A 17,283-nucleotide genomic window follows, 5' to 3' on the forward strand; every position below is an offset into this window, starting at 1 on the left:
CTCGTTTCTTTACTCCCCGTCCGTGTTTTCTTTCCTTGCATCAGTATCGCTGGCGACGTCTGTGTCCTTCAGGCGAATTCCAGACACACGAAGGATTCTTTAAGAACAGAACGCCTAAGTGCCCCATCGTTGGTTCTTATGCTGCCGCTGCATTTAGGCCCATGCTTTTGGTGGGGGTCGTGGTCTACTGCCGGGGCGCTGCGCGAGCCTTCCGTGTGCCACGAGAATACTTTGTGTCAGTGGGCGCTTTCTTGCAGGCGCTAGCAAGTCTCGGCTTCCTACAACGGTAGAAGCAGCCTCTCGCACCTACAGTTCCATGTTGCTGGTGGCCATTGTATAGGCGGCCGCTATGAGTATAAACCTGGTGGCCTATTAAGGCGGAAGCCTTTAATGCTTCATCGTCGTAAGCAGGAGTTGGCGACGGAAATGTCATGCTTTTCAATTGGTCGTGACGTCACAGTGCGCGAAATTCAAGCGGGCGAATTGTACTTTGGCTAGTAACCATGCCACCAATTAAAGGGATGGTATAGTGATGCTCCAAGTAAGTGGGACTGAGGTTAATTAATTACTTAATTAACCAAGTAGCCTAATTATCCTTTCTAGTCAGACCAGATAAATAAAAAAACTGAGTAGGAACTTGGTCGAGTTGGGGAATCGAACCAGGGCCTCCGGAGTGCGAGACGAGCACGCTACCACTCCGCCATGCCAGCTCGATGTTTTGGGATGATCAAAGGCGCGTCTAGTAAATACAGTGTCTTCGTTCACTCCCATCTTCCTCCCTTCCTCTTACGGCGTGGTTCAGATGTCCACCGAGATATGCGAGACAGGTACGTTTCCTTTCCTCAAACACCAATTTACCAACGAGCAAGGCGTAGAGCCGAACTGGCGATGGCGTTCTGTGGACTCCCTGGCAGCGCTGCAAGACGCTGTCGCGTTCCACTCTTAGAGGCGAAGCTTAACATCTTAACCACTCATCAGTGACACAAGTAGCACCACCGCGCTTAAGGCTTCCGACTCACCGCACTTTAGGTCAACAAAGCGCCCCCGTGAATTTTTTAGACGACTATCCTCGATAAGAATTGATCACCTGACAGCCTGTCAGACGCCTTGCGGGCAACTAAAGCCGCAAGCCGAGCGAGAACTTGGGTCTGCCGCTGCTCGGTACTCGTTGCACCATCCTTCAGCCCTTCTCGATGGCTGTACACACCGAGGCGCTGCGCACGCATGATGCCCCCAGCATCGCGACGCGAGAACGCTTGGGCAGGTGACAATTCTGGCTCTCATGGGCGTATCAAAAGGGTCGGTTGCCCGCAGCACGCCAAGTCTTCGCCAGGTGTGGGCGGAACCTTGAGAAAGATTGGTGGTACCGAGCCTCAGACGGTGGCGCCGCCTGCCAGAAGGAAGAGGCTGGCTGATATTAATCAGAACTTGGTGGGTGACGCGGCCATGGCTTGCGCGTACATCACTTGTCACAAGAGGGAGCACAGGGGTGGATGGTGGCACATCAGCGATGGGGTCCTGCATGACACAGGTATGGTTGGGGCCAAATATAGAGCCTAGTCAGGAGCAAGAAGGGCGGTGTGATTGAAGTGAGCGGCGAGGGACAGCGAGGGCGGGCGACATCTTCTCGAACGAAGGCGTTGATTTGTTCGAGCAGGTGGGAGTCCTGGGAAGTGAGACCAGCCAGGGCCAATGGAGAGACTACTTCATCGCAGACAGCGCAGCGCAGCGTAGAAGCTCACAGACGATGATAGGATTTGTCGGGAGGAGCATCTGTAATGTGTCGTCAGCAATGTCTTTAAGAATGTCATTGATCCGATCCCCTTCGGGCATGGCCGGGTTGAGGCGTTTGCAGAGATCAACGATGTCTTCGATATAGCTAGTAAAGACCTCTTCGTCAGGCTGATCGGGATGACACAGCGCTGTTCCGTTTTTCGGCATGGAGCTTGCGCACTGCATACCGACCGAACACTTTCGAAAAACTCCTATTAACTGACAAAGTGGGCAGGTCAGCCTCATGGTTGGGAAACCACAGATTCGCCACCTTCGTGAGATGGAAGAGGTCGTTACTGAATTTGAAAGAATCGTCCCACTTGTAGCTGCTGACTCTTTCGTATTACGACAGAAAGTCGTCGAAGTCGTGGCCGGCTGTACCACTTAATAGGCAAGAATCGCGCTACCGTTGGACTCCAGAACAGAGGACTGTGGTAGAGATCGGCGCCGATGTCGATATATTCTCCTCAGGCGTGGTGGGCGCAGGGGCAGCATGCGGCTGCAGAATTCTAGGGTGGTTTGGGAAGCATGCCGCATCTCCACCAATTGTAGGGATGCATTTTGAGGGTGCTCACAGACCAAGCAGCTGTGACGAACCTTGCAACGCAGAATCAGGCATAGCCAGAACCAAGCGAGACAGCAACTTCCTCGTCTTCTGGCGCACTGTATTCTCGCCGCACGCAGGTAGCGCAGATGGTGAGAGTTGGCATGCTAAACCATATTTATTTTCGAAAGCTGTTGACAAAGTATTAACGTAAACGAATGCCCTCATTCTTAGATAATCGGATGGAGTCGTTTCAATTTAGTTATACCAAGAAAATTTGAACAGAAAGTCCACTACAAGTGCAAAAAGAAATAATTCTACAACGTCATAAGAAATCTGTTATCTTAGCTCAACGGTTAAAAGCATCTAGCCTGTGACTAATCAAATTTTCGAAGTATATGAAGCGGATCAAGATGTACGTATTCACCCTCGTTGCATGTGTCACGCTTGTGTGACCCTTTCTGAGTTGTGCTTTTCTTGAATTATAGCCGTTTGTGGTTGGCCTGCAGGGTTGTTTGATGCCATCAGCTCGCTTAATTTTCTTAAGTAATGCCTCAATATATCTATACCTATGGGTGTGATTTATGACCAGCACATATTGGCAGCTCTTACCGGTGTTGGGAATCAAACAAAATAAACATGTAACTTTTATTGCGAAAGCAATTCTACGCTCATGAACGGCCTTTCGCGTAGCGGCGGCCGGTAGCCCCGTTTGACTTTTATAATGAGTTCTGACGTCATACCAGGGTGAGAGATGGGCTACCAAGTCGAGTCGTCGCGCAGCGGCGGCCGGTAGCCACGCGTGATATTTAGAATGACCTATGATGTCTTGTCATGCCTAGTGGCGTCATAGTGTGACGGCATACCAGGGTGAGAGATGGGCTACCAAGTCGAGTCATCGCGCAGCGGCGGCCGGTAGCCACGCGTGATATTTAGAATGACCTATGATGTCTTGTCATGCCTAGTGACGTCATAGTGTGACGGCATACCAGGGTGAGAGATGGGCTACCAAGTCGAGTCATCGCGCAGCGGCGGCCGGTAGCCACGCGTGATATTTAGAATGAACTATGATGTCTTGTCATGCCTAGTGACGTCATAGTGTGTAGGGTCTGCTCGCGGGCAAGTCAAATCCCGCGCCGCTCACCGCGGGTAGTCTGGAACCCTTCTTCCCGAGTGGTGGGGCGGGGGGAGAGAGGCGAGGAGAAAGCCTTTATAAGGCGAGACCGGGCAGGCTCGCGGTCTCTTGCTCTTGGACCAGCCCTGCCGAAAGGACCACCTGACCCAGCTGCCACGACGACGACCGGCCTCCCTGATGTGAGAATAAACCCTTTGTACAAAGTCCTGCCTCGAGTGACTGCCTGTGCGTCCCCGCGCAGAGGAATTGCCCACAAATAATGGCGCCCAACGTGGGGCCTTAATTAACACCTTGTGGACGATTTCTCTGCCGATTTTGGGATGTGCAGCCAGACTCGTGGCAGGCCCTCTTTGTTCAGGGCCACGCCGGACCGATAGGGTTAAGGAGCGGGTCAGGCGGAATGTTCGCGGAGTAGCGACTTGTGTAGTCTTGTAAATTTGTTAGGGGTTTTGTATTATTTATGTAGTTTTCGGGCGTTTTGTGTTGTGTATTTCCGCGTGTTTGTAGATAGATTGTTGTGTATGTGAATGTTCTTGTTGCCATGAGCAGTTAGCCGGTGCGGCCGGACAGTTAGCGCGAACTATGCCTCCCAGAAAGGATGTTTCAGCCACGGCTTTGGATGGCGGGGCAGCCGGTAGTGAGACGGCCGACGCGGCGGCCGTAATGGGGCAGGTGACTGAGATGTTTGCCGCATTAGCCCGTCAGCTCGGTTCGGTGGCTGGCGCCAACCAGGCCGCAGCATCGGTAGCATCGGCGACAGCATCGCGCCCGCGGATAAATATGGAGGTCCCCTCCTTTTCCGGGTACACGGACGCGAAATCAGTCCACGAGTTTTTACAACAACTCGAGGACTACCAGACGGCTCTGGGCGCCCCAGATGACGTAGTGCTAGGGCAGGTCCTGCCTGTAGCACTCGTCGAGAGCGCGGCGCGATGGAGGCGCTGCCAGCCGACTTTCCAGTCGATGGCGGACTTCAAAGATCGTTTCCGCGCCGAGTTCTTGCCGCCTGATTATGAGCGCCGGATGCTGGATGAGCTCGCGTTGCGCACCCAACACCCAGAGGAAAGCCTCCTCGAATACGTACGCGCAATGCAGGAGCTGTACAAGAGGGCAGATCCGATGGCAACCGACCGAGATCAGGTTGCGCGTGTGATCAGGCAGTGCCATCCACGCTTCAAGCCGTATCTGCGGGGCCGCAGTTTTACAAACCTCGAGGCCCTAACGCAGGAGGCCAAGACCGTGCAGGCGGATTTACTCGCCGAACTGCGCTACCGGCCGCCCCCCAGGCCGGCCGAATCGCTAGAACCGGGATGCGCATGGGATGGAGGCCGAGAATGCGCGATGAGGGCTCGGCGCGCCGAGGTAATGGCCGTGGAAAATCAGGCGGAACCCCCTGTTGTCCCTCGTGCGCTTGACCCGTACGCATTCGAGCAGCGGCGTCGTGCCGGTCTCACAGGCCACGCGCGGAGCGAGCGTCAGGAATGCGCGGAGAAAGGGGAGAGCCGTCCCCAACCGCTTCGTGGAACGAGGGGTCCTCCGTCTACGCGGCGGGTGAATGACCGGCTTTGCTGGAATTGCAACCAGCCCGGCCACGTGGCACGCGAATGCCAAGCTAGGCGTATGCAGGGAAACGCCAGGCGCTGGCGGTGATGTCTGGTGGCACCGACCTTTCACCGTCAGCGGGAGAATTTCATGGTTGTCAAGGCGCTAGTCAGGAAAAGAACTCCCGCGCAGGCGACGGGGAGGCCTTTGTCCCGCTCGCCTGTAGAACTCAGGGAGTCGTTCCGCGCTCAAGCCCTTTTATGCTAGTGCAGTTAGCGGGTCGATGCTACTCTGCACTCGTAGACACGGGCTCAACGCTGTCACTGGTCGGTGACGAGGTGTACGAGGCCTGCCGGATAGGTAACATCCGTGTCAGACCGGCCGAAACCCCGTTAAGCTTAGCAGCTGGGGCGGCAAGGGCAAAGGGAGCAGTGCGTCTTACGATGCGTTTTGACGGCAGAAAGCGGAGACATCGCTTCGTCTATCTGCCTGGCTTGTCAATACCAGTAATTCTGGGAAGGGATTTTCTCTCGAGCGAAGGCATTGTGCTCGACATGGGGGAGAATGGCTATCGTTACAGCCAGCTCGCCCCCTTCATTCCCTTCGAAAGCGCATCCTTGCCCGGCTGTCCTGCACAAAAGGTGGTTGTCCACACCTGTGCGACAGAAAGGCAGGTGAGCTCCCTCGAGACGCTGAGAGACGGTGGCCCGTTAGAAGCGATTATTGCGTCTTTCTCAGGACCCAGTAGTCAGCGCCGAAGGCTCGCGGAAACTTTACTCCCGTTTTCGGATTGCTTCACGGAGAAACCGGGCAGAACCGACCTGCTTCAGCACGAGATTCAGACGGGTGATACGCGCCCTTTCAGGTGTAACCCGAGGCCGTTAAGTGCGCATAAGAGGCAGCTTCTCGACTGTGCCCTTGACGAGATGATTGACACCGGTGCGGTGAGACCCTCACAAAGTCCCTGGGCGTCCCCAGTGGTTCTAGCGCCGAAGAAAGATGGATCGGTCAGGCTGTGTGTTGATTATCGTAAGCTCAACTCACTGACGCCTACGGTTGCGTACCCTTTTCAGTCGATCGAGGCTGTGATGTACGCGTTAGGGAACGCGAGGTTCTTCACAGTCCTAGATGCAAGCAGAGGGTACCTGCAGATTGAGGTGGCCGAAGGTGACATTGAGAAAACCGCATTCACCTGCCACCGCGGGCTCTTCGAATTTACTCGACTCCCGTTTGGTTTGTCTAACGCCCCGAGCACGTTCATGCGACTGATGGACATCGTGCTGGGCGATGCAAGGTTCAACTACGCCATGGCGTACCTCGACGACGTTGTGATATTCTCACAGTCGTTCGAGGAGCACCTCATTCACCTGAATTCCGTTCTCGATAGAATGAGACGTGCCGGTCTAACCATTAATCCAAAGAAAGTGCAGTTGGCATCGAAGAGAGTGAACCTCTTGGGCTTTGTCGTGGATGATGGCACACTGAGACCGAATGATGACAAACTGCAGGCAATTCTGAACTACCCCTGCCCCATGGATGTGAAAAGCTTGCAGAGGTTTTTGGGGATGGTTGCGTTCTACAGGCAATTCATCCCGCGCTGTTCGGAGCTTGCAAGGCCGCTGAACCTGCTGTTGCGTAAAGGCTCGAAGTGGGTCTGGGGCAAGGAACAGAGTGACGCATTTGTTGCCTTGGCTCGCGCGATAGCGAATACCCCTAGTCTGCGCCTCCCCGACCTGAACAAGCAGTTTGTCTTGCAGACAGACGCTAGTGACTACGGTGTTGGAGCTGTTTTGTTGCAGGAACACGAGGGCAAACTGCGCCCTGTCGCGTTCGCTAGTCGCACGCTCACATCGGCGGAGCGGAATTACTCCGTGACCGAAAAAGAATGCCTGGCGATCATGTTCGCATTGTCGAAGTTCGACATGTACCTAGACGGAGCGGTCTTCACTGTGCAGACAGATCATCAGGCATTGTCTTGGTTAAAGAGGCTAAAGAACCCCGCAGGCAGACTCGCGAGATGGGCGCTGACGTTGCAACGTTACGCGTACGCCATCGAGTACCGCCGGGGCAGCTTGAACAAGGTGGCCGATGCTTTATCGCGCGCTCCATGGAATGCTGGCGGAAGCGCTTCAGAGGCGCAGCCCAGCTTTGTAAAAAGCGGCGTCACCGCTGTTGGAGAGGAAGAGAGGGCGGACGGGAGTGTCGCGCCCTGTTTGGAGAGAGAGGAGACGGACAAAGGTCCCGCACGGTGCTGTGACGGAAGGGAAACACAGCAGCTCGTGGCGGCGACCGCTCGCCTGCCTAGGAGCGAGGCAGAAAGAAATCTGTCTTGGGGAGTAGCGGTCAGTAGAGAAGAGCTGATCGAGGCCCAGAAAGCAGACGGTCTTTGCCAGCGGGTGCTGAAAGAGCTTGCGAGCAGCGCAGCTTGCACCGGGAACGCTGAGGGCAAGTACGACGCGTATCTGCTGGGCGATGATGGCTTGCTGCTCCGCTACATCCCCCAACTTGACGAGGAAGCGGCGATAGCATCCCCTTTCCGAGTCGTGGTCCCGAGAAGGTTGCGGAAACGGTTCCTGCAGTACTTCCATGACTCAGCGCTGGCAGGCCATGGCAGCGGCAGTAAGACTTACGACAAGTTATGCCGTGTCGCGACCTGGCCAGGCATGAGAAAGGATGTGCTGGGATACGCCCGTACCTGCCCGGTATGCCAGGTTGCCAAGCCTCGGGCGGGCAAGCCCGCTGGCATGATGAAGGCGGTAGTTAGCAACTACCCGTGGCAAGTGGTCGCGTGCGATATCATGGGACCCCTCCCTCGGTCCGCGCGCGGAAACCAATTCATCCTGGTAATAACGGACCACTATTCCAAGTGGGTTGAGGTTTTCCCCCTTAGGAAGCTTGTGTCGGAACGAATTTGGGAAAAACTGTTGGAGACTTTCACTCGTTTCGGTTTCCCTTCCGACCTGATTACAGACAATGCTTCGTATTTCACAAGCAAAGTCTTTGTAGACTCTTGTCGGGCGCTTCAAATCCGCCACAGGAGAACGAGTCCCTACCACGCTCAGAGCAACATAACCGAGCGGGTGAATCGAAATCTGAAGAGCATGCTGGTCGCGACGACCGAGCAGCACCGAGATTGGGACGCGCGGCTGTCCGAACTGGCGTTCGCTACAAGGACAACCGTGAACAGGTCAGTGGGTATTACACCCGCTTACTTGAATTTTGGGAGAGAGATCGCTTTTCCGCTAGAGAATGCCCTACTCGACGCGGCGGGGCCTGCGCCCCCTCCGCTTTCGCAGTACGCGGCAAGGCTCCGGGAGCGCCTGGAGGCAGCGCAGCGAGCAGCCCGCGAAAACCTCGATGTGGCGCGCATGGAGCAGGCGGATCAGTACAACAAAGGTCGCCGTCACGTCGTTTTCAACACGGGCGACTTAGTACTCAAGAGAACGCACCCACTTAGTAACGCAGCGCGCGGTTTCGCCGCGTCGCTAGCGCACAAGTGGGCTGGGCCGTACGAAGTTACGGCACGGACTACGCCGCTCACCTACCAGTTGCGGTTGTTGACAAACGGCGAAACCGCCGGTCCGGTGCATGTCGCTGATTTGAAGGCTTTCCACCTTCGCAAGGACGATGGCTGCGAAGCGGTGGAAAATCAGCGCGATGCGGCGATCTCACCCCCGGGAGGACGAGCAGGTAGCGGTGCGGTTCGCAACCGACGCTACAACCTGAGGACCAGGTAGCACCCGTGTCTCTCGATCAATTATCACTCGCAGTGCTCTCGCCCTCTCAGTATGTCTTCTAGGAAGCTCCAGCGGACCGACGCCCGTGGCTCGGACTCCAGAAGGCAAGGCAGACCACCGTCGAACGGTGGCCGCCATCAAGGCGCGCCACCCGGCTGGCGGCAGGAGCCGCGCGAGTGGCGCAGGTTCCACGGCCGCGGTGGCCCCCACCGCCCGCCAAACCACATGCCTAACCACTGGAGAGCACCTCCCAGTGGTGCAGGCCAACGCAGGAGGGCCAGTGACGACCAGGCGCAGGGCCCCCCTCAGCACCCAGCCGGCGCTTCGGCCGCCGAGCAGCCGCAACCCAAGCGGCCCAGGGTCCTGCGGCACGTGGCCACCTGGACCACGGTCGCCAACGGAGCAGCCATCTCGTACTGCGCGCGGTCCAGGTGGCGGGACCAGGCGCAGCCCCTTCGCGGCGGAAAGGCGCTTGGCGGCTGCAGCGCCTTCCCCCGCTGCGCCACTGCAGAGGGGCAGCCCGGAGGAGGCGGCCCTTAGCAATCCTCCAGTCCAGCCGCCCAGACCGGCTGTCCCCGGCGGCCGAGGAGCTTTGGAGGGCGCTGCCGGCAGGGCCCCCAGCGGTGCCAGGCGCCTCGCCCCCCCCAGGCGGCTCGTGAGGAGCCCGTCCAGCCAGCGGTGAGCGGCCCCCCGGCGAGCACCCCTCCCCCCTGCGACGACTCTATGGACCCGGACCCGGAGGTCGTCGAACGCCTACTGGCGGACCCCGGGACGGACGTTTGAGGGGGGGGAGATGTAGGGTCTGCTCGCGGGCAAGTCAAATCCCGCGCCGCTCACCGCGGGTAGTCTGGAACCCTTCTTCCCGAGTGGTGGGGCGGGGGGAGAGAGGCGAGGAGAAAGCCTTTATAAGGCGAGACCGGGCAGGCTCGCGGTCTCTTGCTCTTGGACCAGCCCTGCCGAAAGGACCACCTGACCCAGCTGCCACGACGACGACCGGCCTCCCTGATGTGAGAATAAACCCTTTGTACAAAGTCCTGCCTCGAGTGACTGCCTGTGCGTCCCCGCGCAGAGGAATTGCCCACAAGTGTGACGGCATACCAGGGTGAGAGATGGGCTACCAAGTCGAGTCATCGCGCAGCGGCGGCCGGTAGCCACGCGTGACCTGTAGACGCGGCGCACTGCGTTCCTTGTTTATACGCGGCGCGCCGCGTTCCTTCCGTTAGAGGCGCTGCGCTCGCTTTTGCAACCTACCAGGCTTAACAAAGTTAGGCCCCCGCCAATTTTTTTAATTTTTTCTCTCTACACAAATTTAAAAAACCGCGCTAGCACAACACAGAATGAACCTAGCAACATTAGCGAAAACAGTTTCTACCCATTTTCTTGTTAGATATTACTAGCTTGTTGTTTGTGACTCTAGTGCACTTCACTAGCTTTCTGAGGTGGCAACTTTCTCTTTCTCTCTTTTACTACCTCCAATAACTAAGAGGATAGTGGTCTGTGTGAGAAGGAATTGTTTGGTGGCTAGTTATTGAATTCTCTTACATTTTTGCCGTTAAGTGCTTTCCTGTACAAAGAGACTGTGTTTGTTACTGAAGTAGCATATATTAGTTGCTTGAAGTGTTTTTTCCTGATATGGCATGCCGAGGGGGTAGTGTCCTCAATAGTTACTTACTTACAGTTCGGGCTGTTTAGTTTACTGATTTGAATGCTAGTATTTTTGTGCGGAATAAACAACCCTTTCTCCCGTTCGGTGCGGTATCTATAGTGTTTGGAGGTTTAACGTCCCTGAAATAGCATGCGAGTAGCGAGAACCGCTACGATGAATGGCTGCAGGTTAACTTCGACAATCTGCACTTTTAACATCCTCTGACATGTCAGAGCACACGTGTGTATTTTGTTTGCAGTTCATCTCTATTGAAATACGACCGCTGTGCTTCAAAGCTTTGATTTTGCTGCGGAATTCCGTAGGCACTGAGTGATTGCGGCTGTTTCTTCGTTTAACGCACAATAGTCATATGTTTAGAAAATTAGCCCAAATCTATGCGTTCGCTGTGTGACTAAAACAGAATTTTTCTGGGGTTGTGTGCGGCTTCAGCGTCAATGCTGAGGTTGAAAAGAACGCAGCGAAATACCTAGACGCGAGAGGGAATAAATATGGGAGAGTTTTAACAGAAATATTTCCACGGGAGCGTTCATGAAAACAGAAAAATTATACCTTGATGCAGCTTGCGAGGTCTTCGATCTGCACTCATATGTAACAAGATATGAATGTTCATAAGCACATTTTGGAACGAATTTTTCGCTCATGTCTAACCTCTTACAGCTTGTTGCCCAGTATCCACTTCTCCGTCTCGACAATGCTTATCGTATGTGTTCATTTTAAACAAAGTGTTTTGGCTTTAATTCCGCACCAATGAAACCAGTGACGCCCTTTATGCGCTGTTGCAGGTGTCAGCAATGGCCACTTACGCATCGCAACATGAGCCTCTTGTTACCTGCCCCTTTAACCCGGCTCACCGAATGAGGCGTGGAAGGTACCAGATTCACATCTCAAAATGCAAGAAGGTAAGCAGAAGCCTCCAGGGATCGCTGGGGGAGAAGGCGACGGTGTTGGTTTGAGATGCCTTTTGTTCAGCTTAGCGAGATTGAAGACTGAATTAGCCCTAGAATTTGTCTACGCTCCCCCATGTCTGGATCTGCCCGCTGAGGTGAACGTGCAGCAACATGCTGAAGCTAACAGGTGGCACCTCCAGCTTCTTGCTGGATCTTCAGCTTAGATCCCGTGTGGACACTGATGCAGTTTGAACTCCACACGTCTACCTGCCGTAGTCTTGTTGGTTCGTTTATCCAGTATCTTTTCGAATGAAACGGAATATGAGCTTTGACACAACATACGACCAAACAAGCATGCTGCAGTGTATAGTTAAGCAATTGGTTCTTTTCTGCGTTAAAAAAAATTCCTAAGTACGCTTGCCACCATCTGTGGAATTCGAAGTGAAATGATGTGAGACAGTCATATTCTCCTCTTGTCGGGGATTTGGTGAACCCTGCAGTCTTGTCATCTTGCAGCTCAACGTTCGCATCGCCTCCACACGTACAGAATTATCACCGCAAATTTCCTATACGCATGGATTTCAGCCATGCGACAACTGAGGAAAGCAATTATGTTCTTGGAGAGTTTGCTTCGTTAGCAGAGAAAAATGTACCCTTGTTTAGAGCCCGAAGAGGCCGCCATTTGTCTTGTCCACTTACTTTGTCACTTCGATGTACAGGGGCAAGCTGTTCGCAATGTCATTAGTGTGCAGATAAAGGGAGATTGTGCAAGGGAAGACTACGAACGCACAGAAATCACGAACAAAGCTCTTTTCATTCTAACATGGGGATACTCAGGTGCAGCCGCGAGCATATGCAAACAGAGCAAGCTGTTCCATTCTTAGCGCAATCACGCCTTTTGTATCAGAAATGAAGAAACACTGTTGGCCTATCAGAAACCGCCATATATGTACTACTAGCACGCTCACGGCAAAGTTGCCAACTGAAATTAGGCGACAATTCAAAAACGTTAGAAAAGAATTGCATACTGTGTTGTCTTTTGTCCGCACCTGTGCATATTTTCGCGACTGAATTCCAACGGGACGTTAGCAGCTTTGTAGGACGAGAAAGAAGGCTTTACGGCGGCAGCAAAACACAATAAAATTTATTCAGACAAGTTTGAAGTGTTAGTGTCTGGGAGATTGGTGAAATGGCACTAAAATGCCTGACATAGCGCCACCTCCTTGCCTTGCACCAAAAATTGAAACTTGCTCAAAATGGACGGCAAAGCAGCAGGAGTATCAATACAGCACACAGAGCGCAGCTAAACACCTTCAACATGCCACTTCAAAAAGCACTTAATGCAAGCTCGATACACTGCGAATAAAAGAAAAACAAATATGCACCATGAATTTTAACCGTTTTTATAACACTGTGTCAATCTTTACATTTGCAACGACAGTAAATAATAAAAACTTTATTTTACTTTTTATCTATTATCTAAAATATTATCTAAAAAAATTATTTTAGATATTACACTCCCGAAGAAGGGGTTCCACGACGCCCGACAAGAAGTCGTGACCACGATCTCTGTAGAGATTTGTGGGGCGCACCGTGACGCATAATGCTGTTCTGACGTATGAAACTGGCGACGTCAGATGCCGTCGCCGCTGTTAACGGGACAGTTCTCGCATAGCGCGTGAGATGATCAATGGTGGCCGTGATTCAGTGATTTCCTGCGGAAGTGCTGGGAATAGGGCCATAAAGTGGGCCCTCAACATGGTCGAATGGCCGGGCTGTACAGGGTAAAGGCCTCAGAGGGGCACGTTAGTGCGGTGGTGGGATGTTGCTACACAGACATTCCAGACAAGAGTGCCAGTGCTGGCGCAAAAAGCGATACGTGCCAGTATCACTGAAACCACAGGCGGGAGAAAGTTTTCAGCTGGCCGACATGGGCGCAATGGGGTTCGTCGTCATAACTGGTGCCAATGACGGAGCGGAGATGTTGTGGAATTACGAGCAGCCACCATGTCCGACCATCTGGTAGGCAGTTCCGACGGTACGTCTGCTGATCACGTACGACAAGGTTTGGTTTAGTTTATGGGGTTTAACGTCCCAAAGCGACTCAGACTATGAGAGACGCCGTAGTGAAGGGCTCCGGAAATTTCGACCACCTGGGGTTCTTTGACGTGCACTGACATCGCACAGTACACGGGCCTCTAGAATTTATCCTCCAAAGAAATTCCAGCCGCTGCGGCCGGGATCGAACCCGCGTCTTTTGGGTCAGCAGCCGAGCACCATAACCACTGAGCCACCGCGGCGGCAATCACGTACGACAAAGTGCTGCGCTTGACGACGGAGAGCTCTAGAAAGCATATATTCCCGCAGGAATTTGGTTTGAGCTAATTGGTGAAGAGGTACTATCGAGGACAAAAGTGGTATACTCCACGAGGCGGGAGCCGGAGCAACGGAAAATTGCGTTGCAACGCCATCTACAGGGGGCATCTGGGATCGAGACAGCCAATGCGTGACCTTTATTATCAGCAGGTATGTCGCTTGGCTGGTTTCAATGTACCGAGCTTTAGCTAGCCAAAATGGCGCAGTTTTACGTTGTTCCGGCTCCCGCCGCGTGGAGTATACCACTTTTGTCCCCGACAGTATATCTAAAACCATCGTTGTAGCGCAACACACGACAAGGACAAAGAACGAGAGATATGTGGACGGATTTCTGATATTTACTGGCAGTGATCAGGGTTCTTTCGAATCCAGAGTGGTTAGCATACTATGTTGAAACAAATGTTCAACCCGCTAGTGTGGACGTATGGGCTACAATCTGAGAATAAGCTTAGTTTCCTGGACGTTGGCTTGGTTTCTGAACCAGGTAATACCTGCTGGACATATGAACAGCGTAGCAATAAGCCTTTGCTACCCTTCAATTCTGCACATTCCAAACTGGTGAAAAGTGCGATTGCCAACCTCAAAATGCCATTCGTAAGTCTTGTCCTCATGTTATGTACAGTAGTTTCCAGCAGCAGTACAATAGGCTGCCGGTCGCTGGCTACCATGGCTATCTGCAGATAGCTGTTGGAGAATCACTGTTGAGAAAGGTAAGCGTGAATAAGCAAGCTGCTGCTCATGCTGTCGGAGAAGAACGGAAAAAACTTGCTGTTGTATCGTATAGACAAGTTGAAGCGTACTGCTAAGTGCATTGAGGCACGCGTCGTTTTTTCGCCCGTAATAACTTCGATAGGCCATGCAGGGTTAACAAACCAGAAAGTCATGTGCCCAGGATGTGCAAAAAGAAGCACAGAGCTTCCTTTGTTGAATGTAAAGAGAGTGCGGTGTATAGATTCCTCTGTCGTGTGAGAAACAATATGTAATACAGACTAGTTGGTGTTTAAAGTATGGACTCTGAGAGCACCATCGCAATGTAGAGAAAAAAAATGGCCTATGGTAAGACAGTTCTAATTGGTAGAAACAAAGATAAGAGCACGCAGGAATTAATAGAAGCAGACAAGAGAGATCAATTGGGAAGTGCCTGCGTTAGCACCCTCTCTGTTAATCTGTCTAAAAAAATTGGCGGTGGTTTAGCTCTGGTTAAACCTGGAGGATTGCGAAAGCAACATCTGCGCGTAGCCATATATTGTTGCGTGAGCTACATTGCCCACAGTCTCGCCGTTTCGCGTGCTCTTGCACCACCATACTCCGCATACTGCCCGTGTGAAGCACCATCGGGCCACACGGCCAGCGACACCGGGGGCATAGCCAATGGCCGGTTTGTAGCGTGCGCCATCGATTCGCGAGGTGCGGATCGGTGCGAGGCAGAGAATGGTGAACGAGTGGAATTCCGTATATGTCAGCGGAGCATTGACCTTCCACACGACATCGCCGCAATCACCTGCCCATCAACATTTGCGAACTGTTTAGCTGCAACCTTTAACAGCGAATAATATTTGTATCTTACGTTTTTTCTTTGTTTATTCAATCAGATTTTTCAATGTAACCCACCCCTTATGTAATACCCCCAATCCTGGGGGCCTTTAAGGTAATAAAGTGAAGTGAAGTGAAGTGAAGACCAGACGGGCGGATTGCAGTGGCGGGACATCAGCATTCTGCGCCTAGAGGACACGCTGAAGTGAGGGCAATAGGTATGGCGTTGGGCGGGTTGGCATGTAGCCAATGATAACTGGCGGGCGTCCTACTCCTGAGCAAACTGTCGAGTTGCTATAGAAGGGTCGGCTGATCAGGATCAGTGTTGCCTAGAGCTGAGCTCGAAAGTACACATTCCGGTCACTGGTATGAAGGGTGACAAGACGCAGTTTTCAGAGCTCGTCATAGCTCTGTCAAAAAGCGACGACGTCAGAGACGGTTTAGGGATTTTTGAGACTAACATTTTAAACGCGCCATCCTCAATCCTTTTCAGAATGTGCTTGATTTTGTCAGCCTCGATCAAAGATGGATTTAGACGTGTACATAAGTCGACGGCATCTTCGATATAACTTGTCAAGTTTTGGCCTGCCTGCTGTGCCCGACTGCGCAACTTTTGTTAGGCACGAAGTTTCTGGGTAGTGGGGCTGCAGAAGATGTCGGTCAGGCTGATTGTGAGCGCCGCTTTGGTAGAAAAATTTTCTTCGTGGTTTTGGAACGGTAAGTGTTCGCGGCGTCTGTCAAGTAAAAGATGACGTTAGTGAGCTTAACGGCATCATCCCGTTCGTTGAAGGGGCTCACAAGTTTGCAGGAGGCAACCCAGTCTTATATGTCGGTGTCCTCCGTGGAGCTGAAGAGTGCAGGGTCGCGGTGACGCATGGTACAGGAAGAAATCACAGCGGCGGAAACAGGCTGGCCAGGTTGGATCAGGTTGTCGGTCATCGCGTCAAGTAAGGGGCCAGAGCATAGCCCGAGCTCCGTCAGCTTCGTCTTCGCTGTGCGGTTCCTCTTTCGGCTGCACTGTGTGCTGGCGCTTATGCGGAAACTTCCTTAGTTACATAGCAGGTGTCACAGGAAAGTCGACTGGTAACTTTTAAAATAGATGCTGTTGGGTTAAAGGGAAGCTATTGCGGCATATTAGTACCAGTGTTGGCGGACGTCAAAAAATTGGCGAATTACACAAGATACTAATGCGCCGAACTAACTTCTCATAGTGAAGTTTTAGCTATTACACGAATAAGAGATTTGCTGCCAGCCCTTAATAATAGCCATATCAGCTTGCAAAATTTCGAAAACGCGATCACCGTCACCGAAGGGTCTCAACTAACATGTGGCTTTTAACGCTACAGCGTTAAGGCCCCCGTGTCGCAGAAAGCCGGTGACGTCGTTGGCGGTGAGCGAAAAATATCTTCGATGATGATGATGATGATGATCTAGCCTTCCCTCTGTAACGGGCCGGCGCCTACCAAAGGTGCCCTGGTTGGATAAACACACACATAAAAACCCCACTATCAAACGCGAAGCGGCAAACACCCACGCAAATACCGACGAAACAGTGCTGGTCCAATGCCGCACCAGCGTCCACAACTCTGTCAATCGGCGCTTTGTCGCTGCAACTGCCGCATGGTTTGCCGCACCCGTTGTGCAGCCCTCGTTCGAAGAACGGAAACCCAGCGCCTGCGGAAGCGTAGCGCTCTCGTGCGGTGGCGTTGGCAGCTCTCGCAAAGTAGGACAATGTGCTCCGTTGTTTCGTCGTGCTCTCCGCAGGCTCTGCACTGGGTGTATTCGACTCGAAGCGCTTGCGATACACAAGCGTTGGCATGGTACCCGCGCGGGCCTCAAACAACAGGCGGCTGCCTACACTGTTGTCGTAGAAGCTCTCAACGCAGATTTCCTGCTTGTCTGCCCGGTACACTTCCAGCGTCGACTTCCCCTCCATGGCAGCCATCCACGCCTCTCGCTCCTGCGCACGCACTTGGGCATCAACTGCCTTGGCCCATTTCCTCGCGTTGTCGGCTTTTACTTCATTTCTGAAGAAGCCGAACTTGCGACGAAGGTGTTGTAGCCGCTTCTCCCATGTAGTCCGCAGGCAG

General features: G+C 53.1%; 1 protein-coding gene across 1 annotated transcript in view; it reads left to right on the plus strand.

Moving 5' to 3' along the window:
• The first annotated feature begins 11,188 nt into the window (after positions 1–11,188).
• Positions 11,189–17,283, plus strand: part of LOC149356185 (uncharacterized) — a 92,235-nt gene continuing 86,140 nt past the window's right edge. Inside the window, exon 1 of the mRNA XM_089576275.1 lies at positions 11,189–11,296. Within this exon, the coding sequence (XP_089432401.1) occupies positions 11,189–11,296 (108 nt within the window). The remainder of the gene's footprint in view (positions 11,297–17,283) is intronic.

Source organism: Amblyomma mixtum, chromosome 3 (assembly GCF_055824585.1).
Source record: "Amblyomma mixtum isolate Tamu chromosome 3, ASM5582458v1, whole genome shotgun sequence".
Lineage (NCBI taxonomy): Eukaryota > Metazoa > Arthropoda > Arachnida > Ixodida > Ixodidae > Amblyomma > Amblyomma mixtum.